Raw genomic sequence first — 17,251 nt, 5'->3', positions numbered from 1 at the left:
TACGAACTTTGTTCGAGTTACGAACCGGCGTTCGGGAGGCTTCTGGAAAGCCCCGCCGCCCGGCTGTCACCTTTTAAAACAGCCGCGCGGCTTCCCAGCAGTCTCCGAACGCCGGTTCGTAGATCGAAAAAAGTTCGTAAGAAGAGGCAAATTTTTTCTGAACCCCGGTTTCGTATCACGAGTTGTTCGTAAGACGAGGGGTTCGTATCTTGAGGTACCACTGTATGTCTGTATGTATGATTGGTCTCTTAAATTGGGGTTCCTTTTTAAAATTAACTTAAATATCAGATTTGTTTATATTGTTTTATTACTGTTGTTAGCTGCCCCGAGTCTGCGGAGAGGGCAGCATACAAATTTGACAAATAAATGAATAAAATAAGACGCACCCAATTTTTAAAGCACTTTTTTGAAGTAAAAGGGTGCGTCTTATATACCAAAAAATATGGTATATAAATTTTATAGTATGGTTGTGTACCTATACACCAATGTACATATATACTCTACTAAAAGTATGCATATTCAGTGAAATGAAATCACAAAAAGTAAAGCAAATGTCATTTTTTTAAAGCTCCTGTGGAAAGTTGTGACAACACAGTAGCAGAGAAATTGTCCTGTGTGTGTGTGTGTCTATTGGTAGCTTGTAGTCTTCTTAAGATGACTTAGAGTCCCACTGGCATTAGCACACGACAGGAAGAGCTTAAGGGCCCAGTGCAGAGATGCAGAATGCTTCGACTCAAAACAAATATAAATTGCTGAATTGTACAACACCTAATGGAATACATACAATAAAAACAGCACAATATCTTATCTGTGTTAGACTTTTCAAAATATAAGGATCACTGTGTAAGTTAACAGCAGCAGCAACAACTGAAATGATAGTACTTACTGGAAAGAAAATGCTGAGAAGTGAGGCCAAAATCTTGGTGGGCCTCATGCAGCTGCCTGATACGCTCATCAATGGACAACTGGATGGAGAGGATATTAAATGCAACTATCAGAAAAAACAATTATTACTTTCATAGACCTGTACAACAATTATTGCTAATACAATTTATAAACAGTACAATCAATAATTTCACCTGAAGAAAAAAAATATCTGATTAAAATCATGAATGAAGCTTTATTTACAAGAATTCTAGAATGAATGATACAGAATGAAAATTCATCATGTGAGGTTAAAGGCACCATGATTGCATGGGCCCAAAATTCCAGATGTGTAATAAATTTAAATGAATGGGAAGAATATGGACTACTAATTACAAACTAACATTATTAACAGCATATAAAGAAAACATTTATAAAATGTTTTATCAGCGGCACCTTCCACCTATCTGTTTGGCTAAAATATATCAGAATTCATCTATGAAATGCTGGAAGCACAAAGAAAGCACAGGAACACATTACCACCTGTGGTGGATGTGCCCAGCCACAAAAAGATTTTGGAAAAAAATTAGAAATTATTTGGAACAGATCACTAAACAAATATCATTAAAACCGGAACTATATCTACTTGGAGTAATCAGACAAAAACTGTCCAAAAAAGATAGATATTTAATATTACACATATTAACTGCAGCTGTCAGCCTTGCTATGTTTCATCTTTCATCAACCAATAACTGATTGGACCCAAACAAGCATGGCTTTACTGAGGGCAAATCATGTCTGACTAATCTCATTGATTTCTTTGACTATGTCACAAAGGTGTTGGATGAAGGTGGTGCTGTGGATATTGCCTATCTGGACTTCAGCAAAGCCTTTGATATGGTTCCACATAAAGAGCTCATAGATAAATTAGTGAGAATTGGACTAAATTCCTGGATAGTTCAGTGGATTTGCAATTGGCTGAATCGTAGATATCAGAGGGTTGTTAATGGCGAATATTCTAAGCAGAGCCTGGTTACAAGCGGTGTGCCACAAGGGTCTGTTCTGGGTCCTATTCTTTTTAATATATTTTTGAGTGACATAGAGGAAAGTGTGGTAGGGAAGGTTTGCCTATTTGCCAATGACTCTAAAGTGTGCAATAGGGTTGATATTCCTGGAGGCGTCTGTAATATGGCAAATGATTTAGTTTTACTAGATAAGAGGTCAAAGCAATGGAAACTGCAGTATAATGGACTGCAGTGCGAGGCTTGCGCATGTGTCAAAGTTTTTTCTAGATACCCTGCCTCGAGCTCCGAGGTGATTTATTATGTAAAGGGAAATTTCTCTCTCAAAATACTATAAATCCTTCTTGAAGAAAAATAGGGGAAGAGAAGTCACAGACCTTCAAAGAGAATCTAAAGATTTATGGTTTTAAGCAAAGACGGAGATTCTTTCACTATAACGAAGTGAGTACAATAAATTTTTAAATGGCGGAAGGTGGCAAGTCGAGCCTCGGGAAGATCGAATCAAAGTTGGATAAACTTTTAGAAATTGTTTCAGGATTTGAGCAGAGATTTATTACAGTGGAGTCAGCACTGGGAAATCTTGCTTCAGATGTAAAATTAGTTTAAAAAGAGGCTGACGTAGCTACCAAAAAAATTCAGAAGGTTGAAAAACAAGCTAAGGATCAGGAAGAGATTATGAAACAAATGAATTACAGAATTGCTAATCTGGAGGATCGTCAAAGGAGAAGAAATTTACATCTGCATGGGTTTAGATCAGACTTTGCTTCAGGCTCAAATTTAAATGAAGCAATAACTGGTTGGATTAATAAGCAAGGTGCCCAAGTTGGTTCTGATGATATTATACGTGTCCATTGGGCTGCCCCATGTAGAAATAGGGAGAGGCAAAGAGACATTGTTATGGCTTTGGCCAGTGAGAAAAAAGCAGAGATCGTCTACAAGCTTTTGAAAAGTTGTGCCAGCCTTAAACAAGATGGGAATGAGATAAGAGTTCTGAGAGATCTCTCTTGGGAAACTTTGAGAGCGAGAGCTGCCTTATGCCTATTTATATCAGAGTGGAAAAAGGTTTACTTGGGGGTTTCCAGCTGCTATTTTGGTGTTCCAAGAAAATAAGATGTACAGGGCACATTCATTGGAAGAGGGAAAGGCATTATTGGATCAACTGGGGATCAGGTTTGAAGAAGGCGAAGCACAAGGAGCAATGGGTGAGACAAAAGAAGCAGAAGGAGGAGAAGATCTTTTCAGCGGTCATAGTACTCCAGACGAGGAGGAAAGACAAAGAGAGGAGCAGCTGAAGGAGTTAACTGGACAGGTGGAGGCCATCAGAAGGGAGCAGAGGAAAGCAAGAGCTCAGTGTGAGAAGAAAGCAAAAAAGTGACTTTGTCGCGCCCCTCCCTTTTTCGGAGATGTTTTTGGAATGTAGTGTATCTGTTATTCTGGTTGGGAGGAGAAGGGAAAATGGTAAAGGAAGTTTAAAAAAAGGAGGAATTATCTAAATGAAGAAGGGAGGGTGGGAGGGGAATTATTCTCTTTAATTACATTTAAAAGTGGTTGAAAGTGGAGCTCAGTAGTATGGGAACACAATCAAGAGAATGTGCCTCATGATTGGACAAGGGTTTTTCTTGTCCTCCCCCCTTTTGGTGGGGGGAGTACGGGGGGAGGCACATTAGGGGGTGACGGGTAAGGAAGGGGGAAAAAATTAAACCAAGAGCAAAACAAGAGGGTGAAAGGGTTATTTTATGATTGAGTGTAATATAATGGTTTTTTAAATGTGAATGATTTGGGATAGGATTTGAAACGTTTCAGGATAGTGAGGATGGCTAAGCAACACAAGGTGAACATTATAATTTTGACAGAAACAAAAGAAGGGGAGGAAGGGATAAATTGATTAATGATAGAAATTGGAAATGGGTATATGAATCTTGAGGAACGCAAAATAGTTTAGGTACGGCGATTCTTATTCACCAGAGTGTTCCTTTCGAAGAGGTTGGAGTTCAGAAAGATAGAGAAGGAAGGTGGTTATTTGTTAAAGGGAAAATTAATCAAAAGAAGTTGACATTAGCAGCAATTTATGCCCGAATACGAAAACAAAACAATTTATAACAAATACTAAGAGGAAGTTAGATAACTTTATGGAGGGCTCAACCTTTTTGGCAAGAGATTTTAATATGCAATTAACAAATGGGATTGGAAACAATAGGATATTACATTTAAACAGACTTAATATGGTGGATCTTCATGCAGATATTCCAAATAGAAGTACATATTATTCAGCAAGATATCATATATTTAGTTGCATTGATTATATATTATATATTAATGAATGGGGGGGCAATATACAAGTTAAAAAGTAGATATTAAAAGTATTTGGTTATCAGATCATGCCCCACTATTGGCAGAACTGGAAATAGGTCAAGAATGCAATCAAAGAATTTGGAGATATAATGCAGTTGTAACAGCTAGTGAACAAGATAAAGATAAATTGCAGACAGAGTTATGTGAATATTTTAGAATTAATGATGTGAGTGATATTAAACAATCAATTGTGTGGGATGCATGTAAGGCCTATATGAAAGGACAATGTATATGTATGGAAGCAGATATTAGGAAGAGGTGGGGTAGAGAAAAGGAAATGAAGATAAGGGAATAGATTTGATACAAGAGCAGATAAGATTAACTAAAAGTAGAGATTGGAATAGTTTATTGAAATTGAAAAAGAAACAATTGATGGTGTATGATGAGATCCAATGGAATAAAATGAGAATGACGATGAGACAAAAAACATTGAGTTGGGGGTCAAAATCAATGCAGTAAATGGCAAGATATTTCAAGAAGAGGAAAGAAAAATCATGTATATTAGCATTGAGAGACTCTAGTGGAGAGGTTAGATATGGTAAAGAGCAGCTAGAGAAGATAATGAGAAAATATTATGAGGATTTGTATAAAGAGGAGCAGGTTAAGTTAGGAGTCCTCAATATTGGGAAAATAGTAAGTGAAGAAGATAAACAAATATTGAATGCAGAAATTACACAAGATGAAATTGCTAGAGTAATTAAAGGGTTAAAAGAAGCCAAATCACCGGGCCCGGATGGCTTTACAGGGGAATTTTATAAAACTTATATGAATGTATTGTTGCCGCATTTGGGGAAACTGTTTAATAATATACTGTTAAATCATGATATCCCGCAGACATGGAAGCTTTCAGAGATTGTTACTATCCCGAAGATGGATGGAGATTTAAGAGAGCCTAGGTCCTACTGCCCTATCAGATTGGCAAATCAAGATTATAAAATTGTTCTGCCGGCGTGTCTCAACCTCCCGTAATTACAGAGTAATTAGTCCACCACACAATAAAAGGAAAACCCAAAAGTTTTTATAAACAGAAAAACAGAAACAGCTCCTTTTTTAAATGTCAAAGGGATTTTCTGGTACACACAAGGCACAGGTTAAATGCAATCCAATTGCTCACCCAATAACTGGGAAATTGAGTCCAATTTTAAAGTCCAGAGAGTCCACACACACGATCTTGAACAGCCAAAACCCACGATCTTGATGAAACAATGAATCAGATAAATTGCCATGAGGCTAAAACACCAGGCTGCTCTTTTATCTGTAGCCCTAATTACAGCAGCCCCACCGAACCACAGGTGGCCTCATTTATCTCTTGTAATAATCCTTCAGTTGCTGTCTCCTATGCATCAATCTATGCATGCGTGGATGTGTCATAACTTCTTGGTTGGAATCCAGGGATGATAAAGGTGATTGATCTCCTTCTGGGCTATCTGCCACACTCCCCTCTTTTATTTTATTTTTTTTATTATTTGGATTTCTATGCCGCCCCTCTCCGAAGACTCGGGGCGGCTCACAGCAAGTAGTACAAATCATAAATAATCCAATCAGTTAAAATATTTAAAGCTTTAAAAAACCCCATATACTAACAGACACACACACAAGCATACCATGTATAAATTAAACATGCCTAGGGGGAGATGATTCAATTCCCCCATGCCTGACGGCAAAGGTGGGTTTTGAGGAGCTTACGGAAGGCAGGAAGAGTAGGGGCAGTTCTAATCTCCGGGGGGAGTTGGTTCCAGAGAGCCGGTGCCACCACAGAGAAGGCTCTTCCCCTGGGGCCCGCCAACCGACATTGTTTAGTTGACGGGACCCGGAGAAGGCCCACTCTGTGGGACCTAATCGGTCGCTGGGATTCGTGCGGCAGGAGGCGGTCTCGGAGATATTCTGGCCCAATGCCATGAAGGGCTTTAAAGGTCATAACCAACACTTTGAATTGTGACCGGAAATTGATCGGCAGCCAATGCAGACTGCGGAGTGATGGTGAAACATGGGCATACCTAGGTAAGCCCATGACTGCTCTCGCAGCTGCGTTCTGCACGATCTGAAGTTTCCGAACACTTTTCAAAGGTAGCCCCATGTAGAGAGCATTACAGTAGTCGAACCTCGAGGTGATGAGGGCATGAGTGACTGTGAGCAATGAGTCCCGGTCCAGATAGGGCCGCAACTGGTGCACCAGGCGAACCTGGGCAAACGCCCCCCTCGCCACAGCTGAGAGATGGTTTTCTAATGTGAGCTGTGGATCGAGGAGGACGCCCAAGTTGCGAACCCTCTCTGAGGGGGTCAATAATTTCCCCCCTAGGGTAATGGACGGACAGATGGGATTGTCCTTGGGAGGCAAAACCCACAGCCACTCCGTCTTATCCGGGTTGAGTTTGAGTCTGTTGACACCCATCCAGGCCCCAACAGCCTCCAGGCACCGGCACATCACTTCCACCGATTCGTTGACTGGGCATGGGGTGGAGATGTAAAGCTGGGTATCATCAGCATATTGATGATACCTCACCCCATGTCCTTGGATGATCTCACCCAGCGGTTTCATGTAGATGTTAAATAGCAGGGGTGAGAGGACCGACCCCTGAGGCACCCCACAAGGGAGAGACCTCGGAGCCGACTTCTGACCCCCCACTAACACCGACTGCGACCGGCCAGAGAGGTAGGAGGAGAACCACTGGAGAACAGTGCCTCCCACTCCCAACCCCCCCAGCCGGTGCAGAAGGATACCATGGTCGATGGTATCGAAAGCCACTGAGAGGTCGAGGAGCACCAGGACAGAGGATAAACCCCTGTCCCGGGCCCGCCAGAGATCATCCATCAACACGACCAAAGCGGTTTCCGTGCTGTAACCGGGCCTGAAACCCGACTGCTGGGGACCTAGATAATTGGCTTCTTCCAAGGACCGCTGGAGCTGGAGTGCCACCACCTTCTCAACAACCTTCCCCATAAAGGGTAGGTTGGAGACTGGACGATAGTTATTAAGTACGGCTGGGTCCAGGCTCTTCTCTGTCACTCATGCTTCCTTGGTCAGAGGAGACTTCGTCGGCAGATTCTACTGGGAGCAAAACAGGCTTGCGGCATGTGGATGTCTCCCCCACATCCACCTCCATATTCCTTGGGGCAGGAGCTGGGCCAGAGCTAACCACAATACAAAATATTTATGAAAATATTGGCAAATAGATTAGAAAATATTTTACCAAAAATAATTGAAGAGGATCAATATGGATTTATGAAGGGAAGGAAAATAAGCGAACCAATTAGCAATGTAATAAATGTGATGCACCATGCTACCGTTACTAAAAGAAAATTGGGAATTTTTAAATTAGATGTTCATAAAGCCTATTTATACAAATTATGTAAGAAACTAAATATGGGGAATAAATTTTGTGAAACTATAAAAGATATTTATAAAGGGAATGAAGTGTATATAAGAGTGAATGGACAAAGAACGCAGAGAATTAAAATATTAAATGGCACCAAGCAGGGATGTCTTTTATCTCCAAAGCTATTTGTAATAGCAATAGAGATTTTAGCTAATAAGATAAGTGTCAGCGTTCTAAATAGCATCTGAGAAATAAAACAAGTCCCAGTCCAATTGTCTCAATCAGAGCTTGATTTACTAACAGAACCATGTTAGCTACGCAATTGTCATTCAGATTCTGAATACTTCCCAGAATCCCACCTATGTTAAGGTTCATCTTACATCCCCCGCACCCACAAGTTCATCATGAGAGCCAGTCTGTGTGCAGGAGCTTATCAACTTCCTCTTCTCTTCAATTGAGGAAAAACAAACGGTGGCCTTGGCATGGAGAAAGGAATCTTTGGAATCTTTCCTCTCTAACTACTCACTATCCCTCCCATCCCCCCTTGTGTTGTGTCAGGCTGAACTCTCTAAACTCCACATGAAGACTCAGGCCTGACAGGCGGCCCTCCTTCAGAAAGAATCATGTCCTGGAAAATCTCTTGGCGGTGAATTGGACCCCTCGATCTGATACAATCCTACAGGAAACTCCATGCAATCTGTAAATGTGTTTTAAGAATAACTTAGCCAGATGTCTGGCTGTGGGCAGTCCCGAACAAGCAATGAAATGAGCTTACTTGGAGAACAAATTGATAACAGTCCAAATAATGGTGTTTCCCTTGCTCTCAGGGAATTCTACAATAAAATCCATGGCTATCTCCTCCCAAGGCCTGCTAGGGTTGGTGACTTGCTGTAACAACCCTGAGGGTTTAGCAGACCTATGTTTCCTGGTGGCGCAGGTGGCACAACTTTTCACATAATCTTCAACTTCTGCTCACATCCTAGGCCACCAGAATTGTCTTCACACTAGGTGCAATGTTTTCAGTTACCCGAAGTGACCCCCAAGTCTGGAATCGTGACACCGTTGGAGAACATCTATTCGCAGGCTGACAGGCACGTATAATTTGGCTCCCTTCCAGGCCAGACCTTTCCTCAGTGTCAGGATTTCCTTGTGGTTGTTGAACCACTGGTCAGACATTAAGGCAGACTTCAATCTGATTTCCCACTCTTTGTCTTTGGGTGATGATTGTCTCCTCATCTGGCCTCGAGTGTGGACAGGAGCAACTTTCTCGTTAGGTTCCGAAGATGAAGGGGAACATGGGATGATTGGGTGGATTTCTTCTTCTCTTCGGCTGTTATACTGGGGTTTGCGCGACAAGGCGTTCGCAAGAACATTCTTCCCGGCTGGGATGTGTTTCAGTGTGAAGCCGAATCGTTTGAAGTATTGAGCCCATCGTACTTGCCTAGGAGAAAGCTTTCAGGGTTTTTTAACGCCTCGAGGTTTTTATAATCGGTCCACACCTCGAAAGGAATTGGTCCACCCTCTAAGAAATGTCTCCACGACTCCAATGCCACTTGAATAGCAAAAGCTTCCTTCTCCCATATGGCCCATCTCCTTTCAGTGGGGTTCAGCTTTTTGGAAAGGTATGCACATGGCAACAGCTGTCCTTTGCAATTCTCTTGTAGCAACACGGCTGCTACTGCTACATCACTGGCATCTGACTGAATCACAAACTTTCTTTTTGAGTCCGGATGTTACAGGATTGGTTCTTTTGCAAAAAGTATTTTTAGGCCTTCAAAAGCCTTTTGGCATTCCATTGTCCATCTCATTGACAAGCTAAATTCAATGGGCTTTATTAAGTCCGACTCTGATGAATGCGTGTTTACAAAAGGGCAGAACAAACGGTGGCCTTGGCATGGAGAAAGGAATCTTTGGAATCTTTCCTCTCTAACTACTCACTACCTCTCCCATCCCCCCTTGTGTTGTGTCAGGCTGAACTCTCTAAACTCCACATGAAGACTCAGGCCTGACAATAAGACAAGATAACACTTTGGCAGGATATAAAATAGGGGAATTAGAAATGAAATTAAATTTATTTAAAGATGATGCAATTATATTGACCCAGACCCCAATGGAGATGATCAAAGGTATAAGAAATATTTTACAAGAGTTTAAAAATGAATCAGAGATTATGTGTTTAAATACAGTTCCAAGAGAGCAGATAGAAATTAGGAAGGAATCAGGGTTGAAATTAGGATTAAAGAAAATTAAATATCTGGGAATTTGGTTATTGAGAAATCCAGCGAAAATTGAGGAGGTGAATTATAGATTAATATGGAGGAAAATGCTGAAACAGAGGAGGAGCTGGAAAGAGAAAAAGCTAAGGAGAATCTCTAAAATAAGAGCTTTGAAAATGATGTACCTATTTCAAGTGCTGTCAGGGGGGCTATCAGCATTTAAGTTTAAAGAGTGGGACAAAAAACTTAATTATTGGATTGAAGAAGATAAGAGACCAAGAATAAGGAAAAAGTGGTTAATTGCGAACAAAAAAGAGGGGGATGGGGAGTTCCTGGTTTGGAGCTGTATAGGGAAGCATTTCAAATGGAAAGGTTAATGGAGTTGCAATTATGTGAAAATAAATGGGAGAAATTGGAAAAACAGATAAACGGGATGAAGAATAGAGAATTAATTTTTATAAAGTGGAATAGGAGCAACTTAGGTAAATTAATAGGTCCCATGAAAGGGACTATGGAAATTTGGAAAAAATGGCAGGGAAAAATCTAAACTGTCATCGCTTTATGTAAGAAATAGAGATAATGGAACAAATTTAAATAGGGTTATAGGAAAGTTGAAGGGAACAGGGATAACTAAGATAGAACAGTTATATGAGAAGGATGGGAGGCCAAGTATAGAATGGTGGTTAGGTAAGGGAAGATGGCTACAAATAAATGCAATATGTAAATATCTCAATGAAAGGGAGAATAAAGAATAAAGAAGCAATATCAAGAGAGGAGACAGTGTTAGAGAAAATAATGAGAGAAAAAAGTGAGGGTATAAAGGAACAACAATATATATAAGATGCTAGTGGAATAGGAGCAACTTAGGTAAATTAATAGGTCCCATGAAAGATGGGGATACGATCCAAGGACTGACTAAATGGTGGCAAAATGATACAAGTAGAGGTAGAAGAGATGGAAAACATAGTAGAAAATATAAGGAAAATTAAGAATACAAGAATTAGGTAAATGAGAAGGAAAATATTACATAAGTAGTATTATACTCCGGTCCAACTCGCACACTTTCAGCAGAATGTCAGGGGTATTTGTTGGCACGGATATCAAGATAAAGGAGTGTTTATGCATATGTTTTGGGAATGCCCGATAGTGAAGGAATTTTGGCAAAAAGTGCAAGAGGACATTAATATAATGTTAAATACACAATGGACAATTACTAAGGAAATGGCAGTATTAGTTAAAAGTACTGCGATGGGGGAATTTAAAGAAATAAAACAAGCAGCGATAGAAAGCACTCAGGCGGTAATCGTTTTGGGTTGGAAGGATGCGACAAAATCGACAATGCAAAATTGGTATAGGTACCATGGTGGACCATATTCAATTTGAAATTATGGACAAAAGGATAAATTTGGATAATGAAACTGATTTGAGACAATTGATGGGATGGTGGGACAAGGTAACACGATATATGACAGGTAGAATCCAAGACCAAGCTACAATGAATAAATTGGAATCACTCTATAATATGTAAACAGATATATTGCTCTTGGGTTAAAATGGTCTATATAAGAAACACCCCTGATATGGTGGTGAGGTATGTGTGTGTGTCGGGGTGGTAGGCACTATTTACTATACACTGTTTCATGTTGTGTGTATATTAAAATTGTTAAAAATCAATAAAAATATTTTTTTTTTAAAAAGAAACTGCAGTTTAATGTTTCCAAATGTAAAATAATGCACTTGGGCAAGAAGAATCCTCAATCTGAGTATTGTATTGGCAGTTCTATGCTAGCAAAAACTTCAGAAGAGAAGGATTTAGGGGTAGTGATTTCTGACAGTCTCAAAATGGATGAACAGTGCAGTCAGGCGGTAGGGAAAGCAAGTAGGATGCTTGGATGCATAGCTAGAGGTATAACAAGCAGGAAGAGGGCGACAGTGATTCCGCTGTATAGAGTGCTGGTGAGACCACATTTGGAATACTGTGTTCAGTTCTGGAGACCTCATCTACAAAAAGATATTGATAAAATTGAATGGGTCAAAAGATGGGCTACAAAAATGGTGGAAGGTCTTAAGCATAAAACTTATCAGGAAAGATTTAATGAACTCAATCTGTGTAGTCTGGAGGACAGAAGGGAAAGCGGGGACATGATCGAAACATTTAAATATGTTAAAGGGTTAAATAAGGTTCAGGAGGGAAGTGTTTTCAATAGGAAAGTGAACACAAGAACAAGGGGGCACAATCTGAGGTTAGTTGGGAGAAATATTAGAAGTAATGTGAGAAAATATTATTTTACTGAAAGAGTAGTAGATGCTTGGAACAAACTTCCAGCAGACATGGTCGGTAAATCCACAGTAACTGAATTTAAACATGCCTGGGATAATCATATATCCATCCTAAGAAAAAATACAAGAAATAGTATAAAGGCAGACTAGATGGACTGTGAGGTCTTTTTCTGCCATCAATCTTCTATGTTTCAATGTTTCTTTCCACTATGCTTCGGCTGTCATAAGTAACAGGGAATGGGGGAGGGTTTTGGGAAATTTGGGAGGGGAAAGTTCTGGAGGGGCCCTGGTAAGTTTTGTTTCTCTGGTGAAGGCCAGGATGAGTTTTATTTCTCCTTGAGAAGAGGTGAGAAGAAAGTCCGTTAGTAGCTACATTCCATAAGCATGACGCGACGATGAAGATGCGTCCACCTGACAGAGATGGACAATGGGGACTGGCTATTTCCCAAAGAGGGACTAGTGGGATACTTTGATATGGGCAACTATCACACCTTTTCTCTCAGACTTTGCTTTTGATGCATTCACTTCTGATTTTAGTAAAGTTCTAAATGGACTCTGAGTTTTACTTTTCTTAAATACTGAGTGGAGCCATCCTGACAGCAGCCAGGCTAGTATATGCCCAAAGTTGGAGACTAGAAACCATTCCATCAACATTAAACCTAATAATTAAAATCCATGAGATAGCGGAAATGAATAAGATGACCCTAGAACTCCAGGAAAGAGATAATACAGAATTTTATCAGACATGGAACAGGTGATGCAATTGGTTGAATCAGAAAAATTATATAAAAACCTCAAACTTATAAACTGCCTGCCTTCTTGTAATCCTTTCCCTTCCTACTTTTAGTGAGATTTATTTATCTCTTTCTTCTCCCTTTATATGTTCCTTACTTGCTATTGTCTACTTGGCTTTTTTTTTTGCCTTGTATTCTGTAGTCTTTTTATCCTTTTTTCCTACTTGCTTTTTGCCTGCCACTACTAGATAGTCAGCTCTCCCTGCTTTTCAGTTCATGTCATTGCCCCACATGTAGTACCCTGTGTTTGAGACCTAAGCACTACATGGCTGGGTGAGCTCTTCTTATTTATTTTATTTATTTAATTCAACTTCTATGCCACCCAATCCTGAAGGACTCAGGGTGGCTTACAACAACAATGTAAATACAAAACAATAAAAAGAAGTCAAATTTAAAATCTAAAAAATATAAAACCCTAATTAAAAACCCATAAACTAAGCAATCACAACAACATGCATACAATGATAAAGGGACTAGAGACCAGGCCATATGAGGAAAGGTTACTGGAACTGGGCATGGATAGTCTAGTAAAAAGAAGGGCTAGGGGGGACATGATAGCTATATACAGGTACTTAAGGGGTTGCCATGGAGGCGAGGGGGTCACACTACTTTCCAGGACACCAGAGGGCCGGACGAGGAACAACGGTTGGAAGCTGACCAAGGAAAGATTCAACCTGGAAATAAGGAAGAACTTCCTGACAAAGCCAGGTCTTCATGGCCTTATGGAAGGCCAGTAGGGTGGGAGCAGTATGGACCTGGGGGGGCTGATTCCATAGAGCTGGGGCAGCAACAGAGAAGGCCCTCCCCTGCAGCCCTGCCAACCTGCATTGCTTAGTCGGCGGGACCTGGAGGAGGCCAACTCTGTGTGCTCTTATAGGTCTCTGGGAGGTATGTGGCAAGAGATGGTCCCGTAAATAGTCTGGCCATGACCCAATATAAATTGACTATTGACCACAAGTGTTAGTCAGCGGAATATCCGGCGGCACCATTTGCAGGGAGGGAAGAAACACATGGGAGCCACCATTTGTGGGTGGCTCACTCCAAAAGTGGAAAGGGCGATCTCGTGAGAGGTGGTGAGATTCCCAGAAATCTTCACGCAGGTAGTGCCTGCGCAGTCAGTGAGGAAGGGCAAAACATGGGAGGGATATATAAGGCCACCTCTCATGCTGCCGCCTCCTTTTCAATCCTCGTTGGCAAGAAAGAAGGATGCTGTTGGAGGAGTGCGGTAGCATCCCCGGGCCATGTTGAGGAGGATGAGGGCAATCAGTTGAGGGACGGCCACCGCCACTGCACTGGCCAAGAGGCAAGAAGACCAGGAGCGCTCTGGCAGTGGATTATCCACATGAGTGTAGGGGCCGTCGGGGGAGTCATCCAGTTTTAGGCCTGTGGCCGGTGGTAATGCTGGCCATGGGTAGCCTGACCAGAAGGTGGTCAAAGGGTTCAGGGCAGACTGGGAAAGAGGCAGTCGTCTCTTAAGGGAAATAACCTAGGTCCAAAACTCTGGGAGCTCTCTGGACAGCAGCGGCAAGAGCGGGAGATCACCCAGGGACGCAGTAGGACAGGAATGGGCAAAGGAAGCAACCCAGGAGCCCAAAGGCCATAGCCACAGCCACGGCTGAGTCTAGGGCCAGGGCACAGTGGGTTAGGGAGCCTCCAGTCTGCCAGATGGCAAGGAGACAGGCGTCCTCAAGGGCCACTCAGGTGACCCAGGCAGCCCCAGGAAAGCAGCCTAGGATGGGACAGGTCAGCGGATGAGGCATGAGGGACGCCAATAAGGGGCGAGCATGGTTGAACAAGCACAGGGTGGCAAAGCCATGGGGAGGCAGCAAGGGAGGGCAGGCACAGGAGGTACCCACACAACTCCTGTCTGTTCTCCTAGCCTGTTTGGATACTGTAGAGGCCAGGGGCACTCAGTCAATGGAGCCTGCAGTTCTGATGGCCAGGATGGAGGTGCTGGAAGAAGGACGGCCTGAGCTGTTGATCCACCAGCCACAGCTGCACCAGTGAGCAGCTGCTCAGATGGAGCAGAGGGCTGTAACATTGGCTACGAGCAGGCAATACTGATAGACAGTGGAGGAAGCAGCCTTGACATGGGGTGAGTGCCCGGTGTCTGCACAACAATGAGGAGGGACACAAACAGGTGTGCCTTGCGCTAGTTGCAGGACCTGCATACAGGACAGGACACAAAGAACAGAGCACAAAGAACAGGGTCAGGTGGTTTTAAGAGAACAGACCAACACAGTGGAAGGGTGTGCGTCTGGATGAGGTTGTATAGCAGCCCATGTTTGGGATGTACATCCGGCCGGCGCATCCCAAGTGGCCCAAGGAGCTGTGATACAACAGGCCTCTGGGTCTGGGGGGGGGGGCTCCAGCAGGCGGGCCATCCTACCCCCGGCAAGCAGTGGGGGATAGCTTTGGAGCTGGGCCATCCATGGCGGTCCAGATGCCCTCCTCGCAGGTAGCAAAGGATAATTTCACGATGGTCAGTGCTGAGGTGATACTATGTGGGGTTGTAGATTTGCCAATGAGTTATCAACTGATTCTGGCTATTAGGGAGAAAATATGGAAAGGAGAAATGTGGACATATTCTCCCTTTTGCACAGGGAGTAGCTGAAGAAGGACAAGTCCAATAGGATACCAGTATGGCTTACGAATGATGTAAAGGAGGTTATTGGAAAAAAAGAAAAACTCATTTAGGAAATGGAAGGCTCTTCCTACCGAGGAGAACAGGAAGGACCACAAACTCTGGCAGACCAAATGCAAGGCAATAGTCAGGAAAGCCAAGAGAGATATTGAAGAGCATATAGCAAAGAATATTAAAAATAATAACAAAACCTTTTTTAAGTATATCAGAAGCAGGAACCCAACTAGAAAAACAGTTGGACCACTCGATGACAATGGTCAGAAGGGGATAATCAGAGAAGACAAGGAGATTGCTGAGAGACTAAATGACTTCTTTGCCTCTGTTTTCACAGAGGAGGATAGAGAGTAATTGCCTGTCACCGAATTAGTTTTCCCAGAGGGGGAATTAGAAGAATTAAACCAGATAGAGATAAACAAGGAAGATGTTCTTGCATGCCTCTCTAAACTAAATGTCAACAAATTGCCGGGTTCAGATGGCATCCACCATAGAGTTCTCAAGGAACTCAAGTGTGAAATTGCTGAACTTTTAGCTAAAATATATAATATATAATCTTTCTCTAAGATCAGGCACTGTACCTGAGGATTGGAGGAAGGCAGGGCCACCGATAGACCGGTACTACTGGGAGTGGCGTCAGGGGTCCGGCCAAATTGAAAAATGGGGGGGCCCGGCAGCCGCAAAAAACTCTCCAACCCCGACTGCGACGAACTCTGCCTCTGCAGAGCTTCTCCGACCGCGGCCCGCACCTTCTTCCCACCCCCGCGAGGAAAGAAGGCAGGGAGGCCGGCAGACAGGCAGGGAGCCCCGATGGCAGCCGCGGAAGGAGGAGTCACCGCGGGGGTGGCTCAGCCCTCCGGAAGCCAAGCCGCGCTGCTGGGGAAGCGGAATTGGGGAAGCCGGGAGAGGGCTGAGCCCGGCCGACTTCTCCGCCGGCCTTGTGTCCCCCCCAGGATTGCGAGGGCAAGAGAGCCGCGCCTTTCGGCCTCCGAAGGTGCTGGGCCAGGAGTTCGGGGGGGCCGTGAACACCGCCCGCCGCCCGAAGCCAATGGCTTCTTTTGGGCTTACTCGCTCGAATTCCTGCTGCTGGCGCTGGGAGCAGGTAAGCGCCCGCGGGCGGGCGGGTGGGAAGGGCGAGGTGTGAGGGGGAGGCAAGTGGAGATCCCGGTCCCTCTTTTCATGCTCAGTGAGCCTTTCTTTGGAGTTGCATTTCTTTCTTTCTTTCTTTTTTTCTTTCTTGCTCTCCTGCTCTTTCGTTCTTTTTTTCTTTCTCTTGCTTTCTTTCTTTCTCTTGCTTTCTCTCCCTTCCCTCCTTCCATTTCTTTCATTCCCCCTCTCTCTTTTTATTTCTCTTTCATTCTCTTTCTTTCTTTTTCTTTCTTTCTTTCTTTCTCTCTTGCTCTTTCATTCTTTTTTTCTTTCTCTTTCTTTCTTTCTTTCTCTTTCTTTCTCTCCTTCCTTCCCTCCTTCCATTTCTTTCATTCCCCCTCTCTCTTTTTATTTCTCTTTCATTCTCTTTCTTTCTTTCTTTCTCTTTCTTTCTTTCTTTCTCTCTTTCTCTCTTGCTCTTTCATTCTTTTTTTCTTTCTCTTGCTTTCTTTCTTTCTCTTGCTTTCTCTCCTTCCTTCCTTCCCTCCTTCCATTTCTTTCATTCCCCCTCTCTCTTTTTATTTCTCTTTCATTCTCTTTCTTTCTCTTTCTTTCTCTCTTTCTCTCTTGCTCTTTCATTCTTTTTTTCTTTCTCTTGCTTTCTTTCTCTCTCTTGCTT

General features: G+C 42.7%; 1 protein-coding gene across 1 annotated transcript in view; it reads right to left on the bottom strand.

Moving 5' to 3' along the window:
* Nucleotides 1-17,251, bottom strand: part of LOC139167142 (dystrophin-like) — a 1,540,372-nt gene that overhangs the window by 444,343 nt on the left and 1,078,778 nt on the right. Inside the window, exon 58 of the mRNA XM_070751563.1 lies at nucleotides 887-965. Within this exon, the coding sequence (XP_070607664.1) occupies nucleotides 887-965 (79 nt within the window). The remainder of the gene's footprint in view (nucleotides 1-886; nucleotides 966-17,251) is intronic.

Source organism: Erythrolamprus reginae, chromosome 4 (assembly GCF_031021105.1).
Source record: "Erythrolamprus reginae isolate rEryReg1 chromosome 4, rEryReg1.hap1, whole genome shotgun sequence".
Classification (NCBI taxonomy): Eukaryota; Metazoa; Chordata; class Lepidosauria; order Squamata; family Dipsadidae; genus Erythrolamprus; species Erythrolamprus reginae.
The sequence above is the reverse complement of the archived record's forward strand: the minus strand, read 5'-3'. Positions and strand labels throughout refer to the sequence as shown.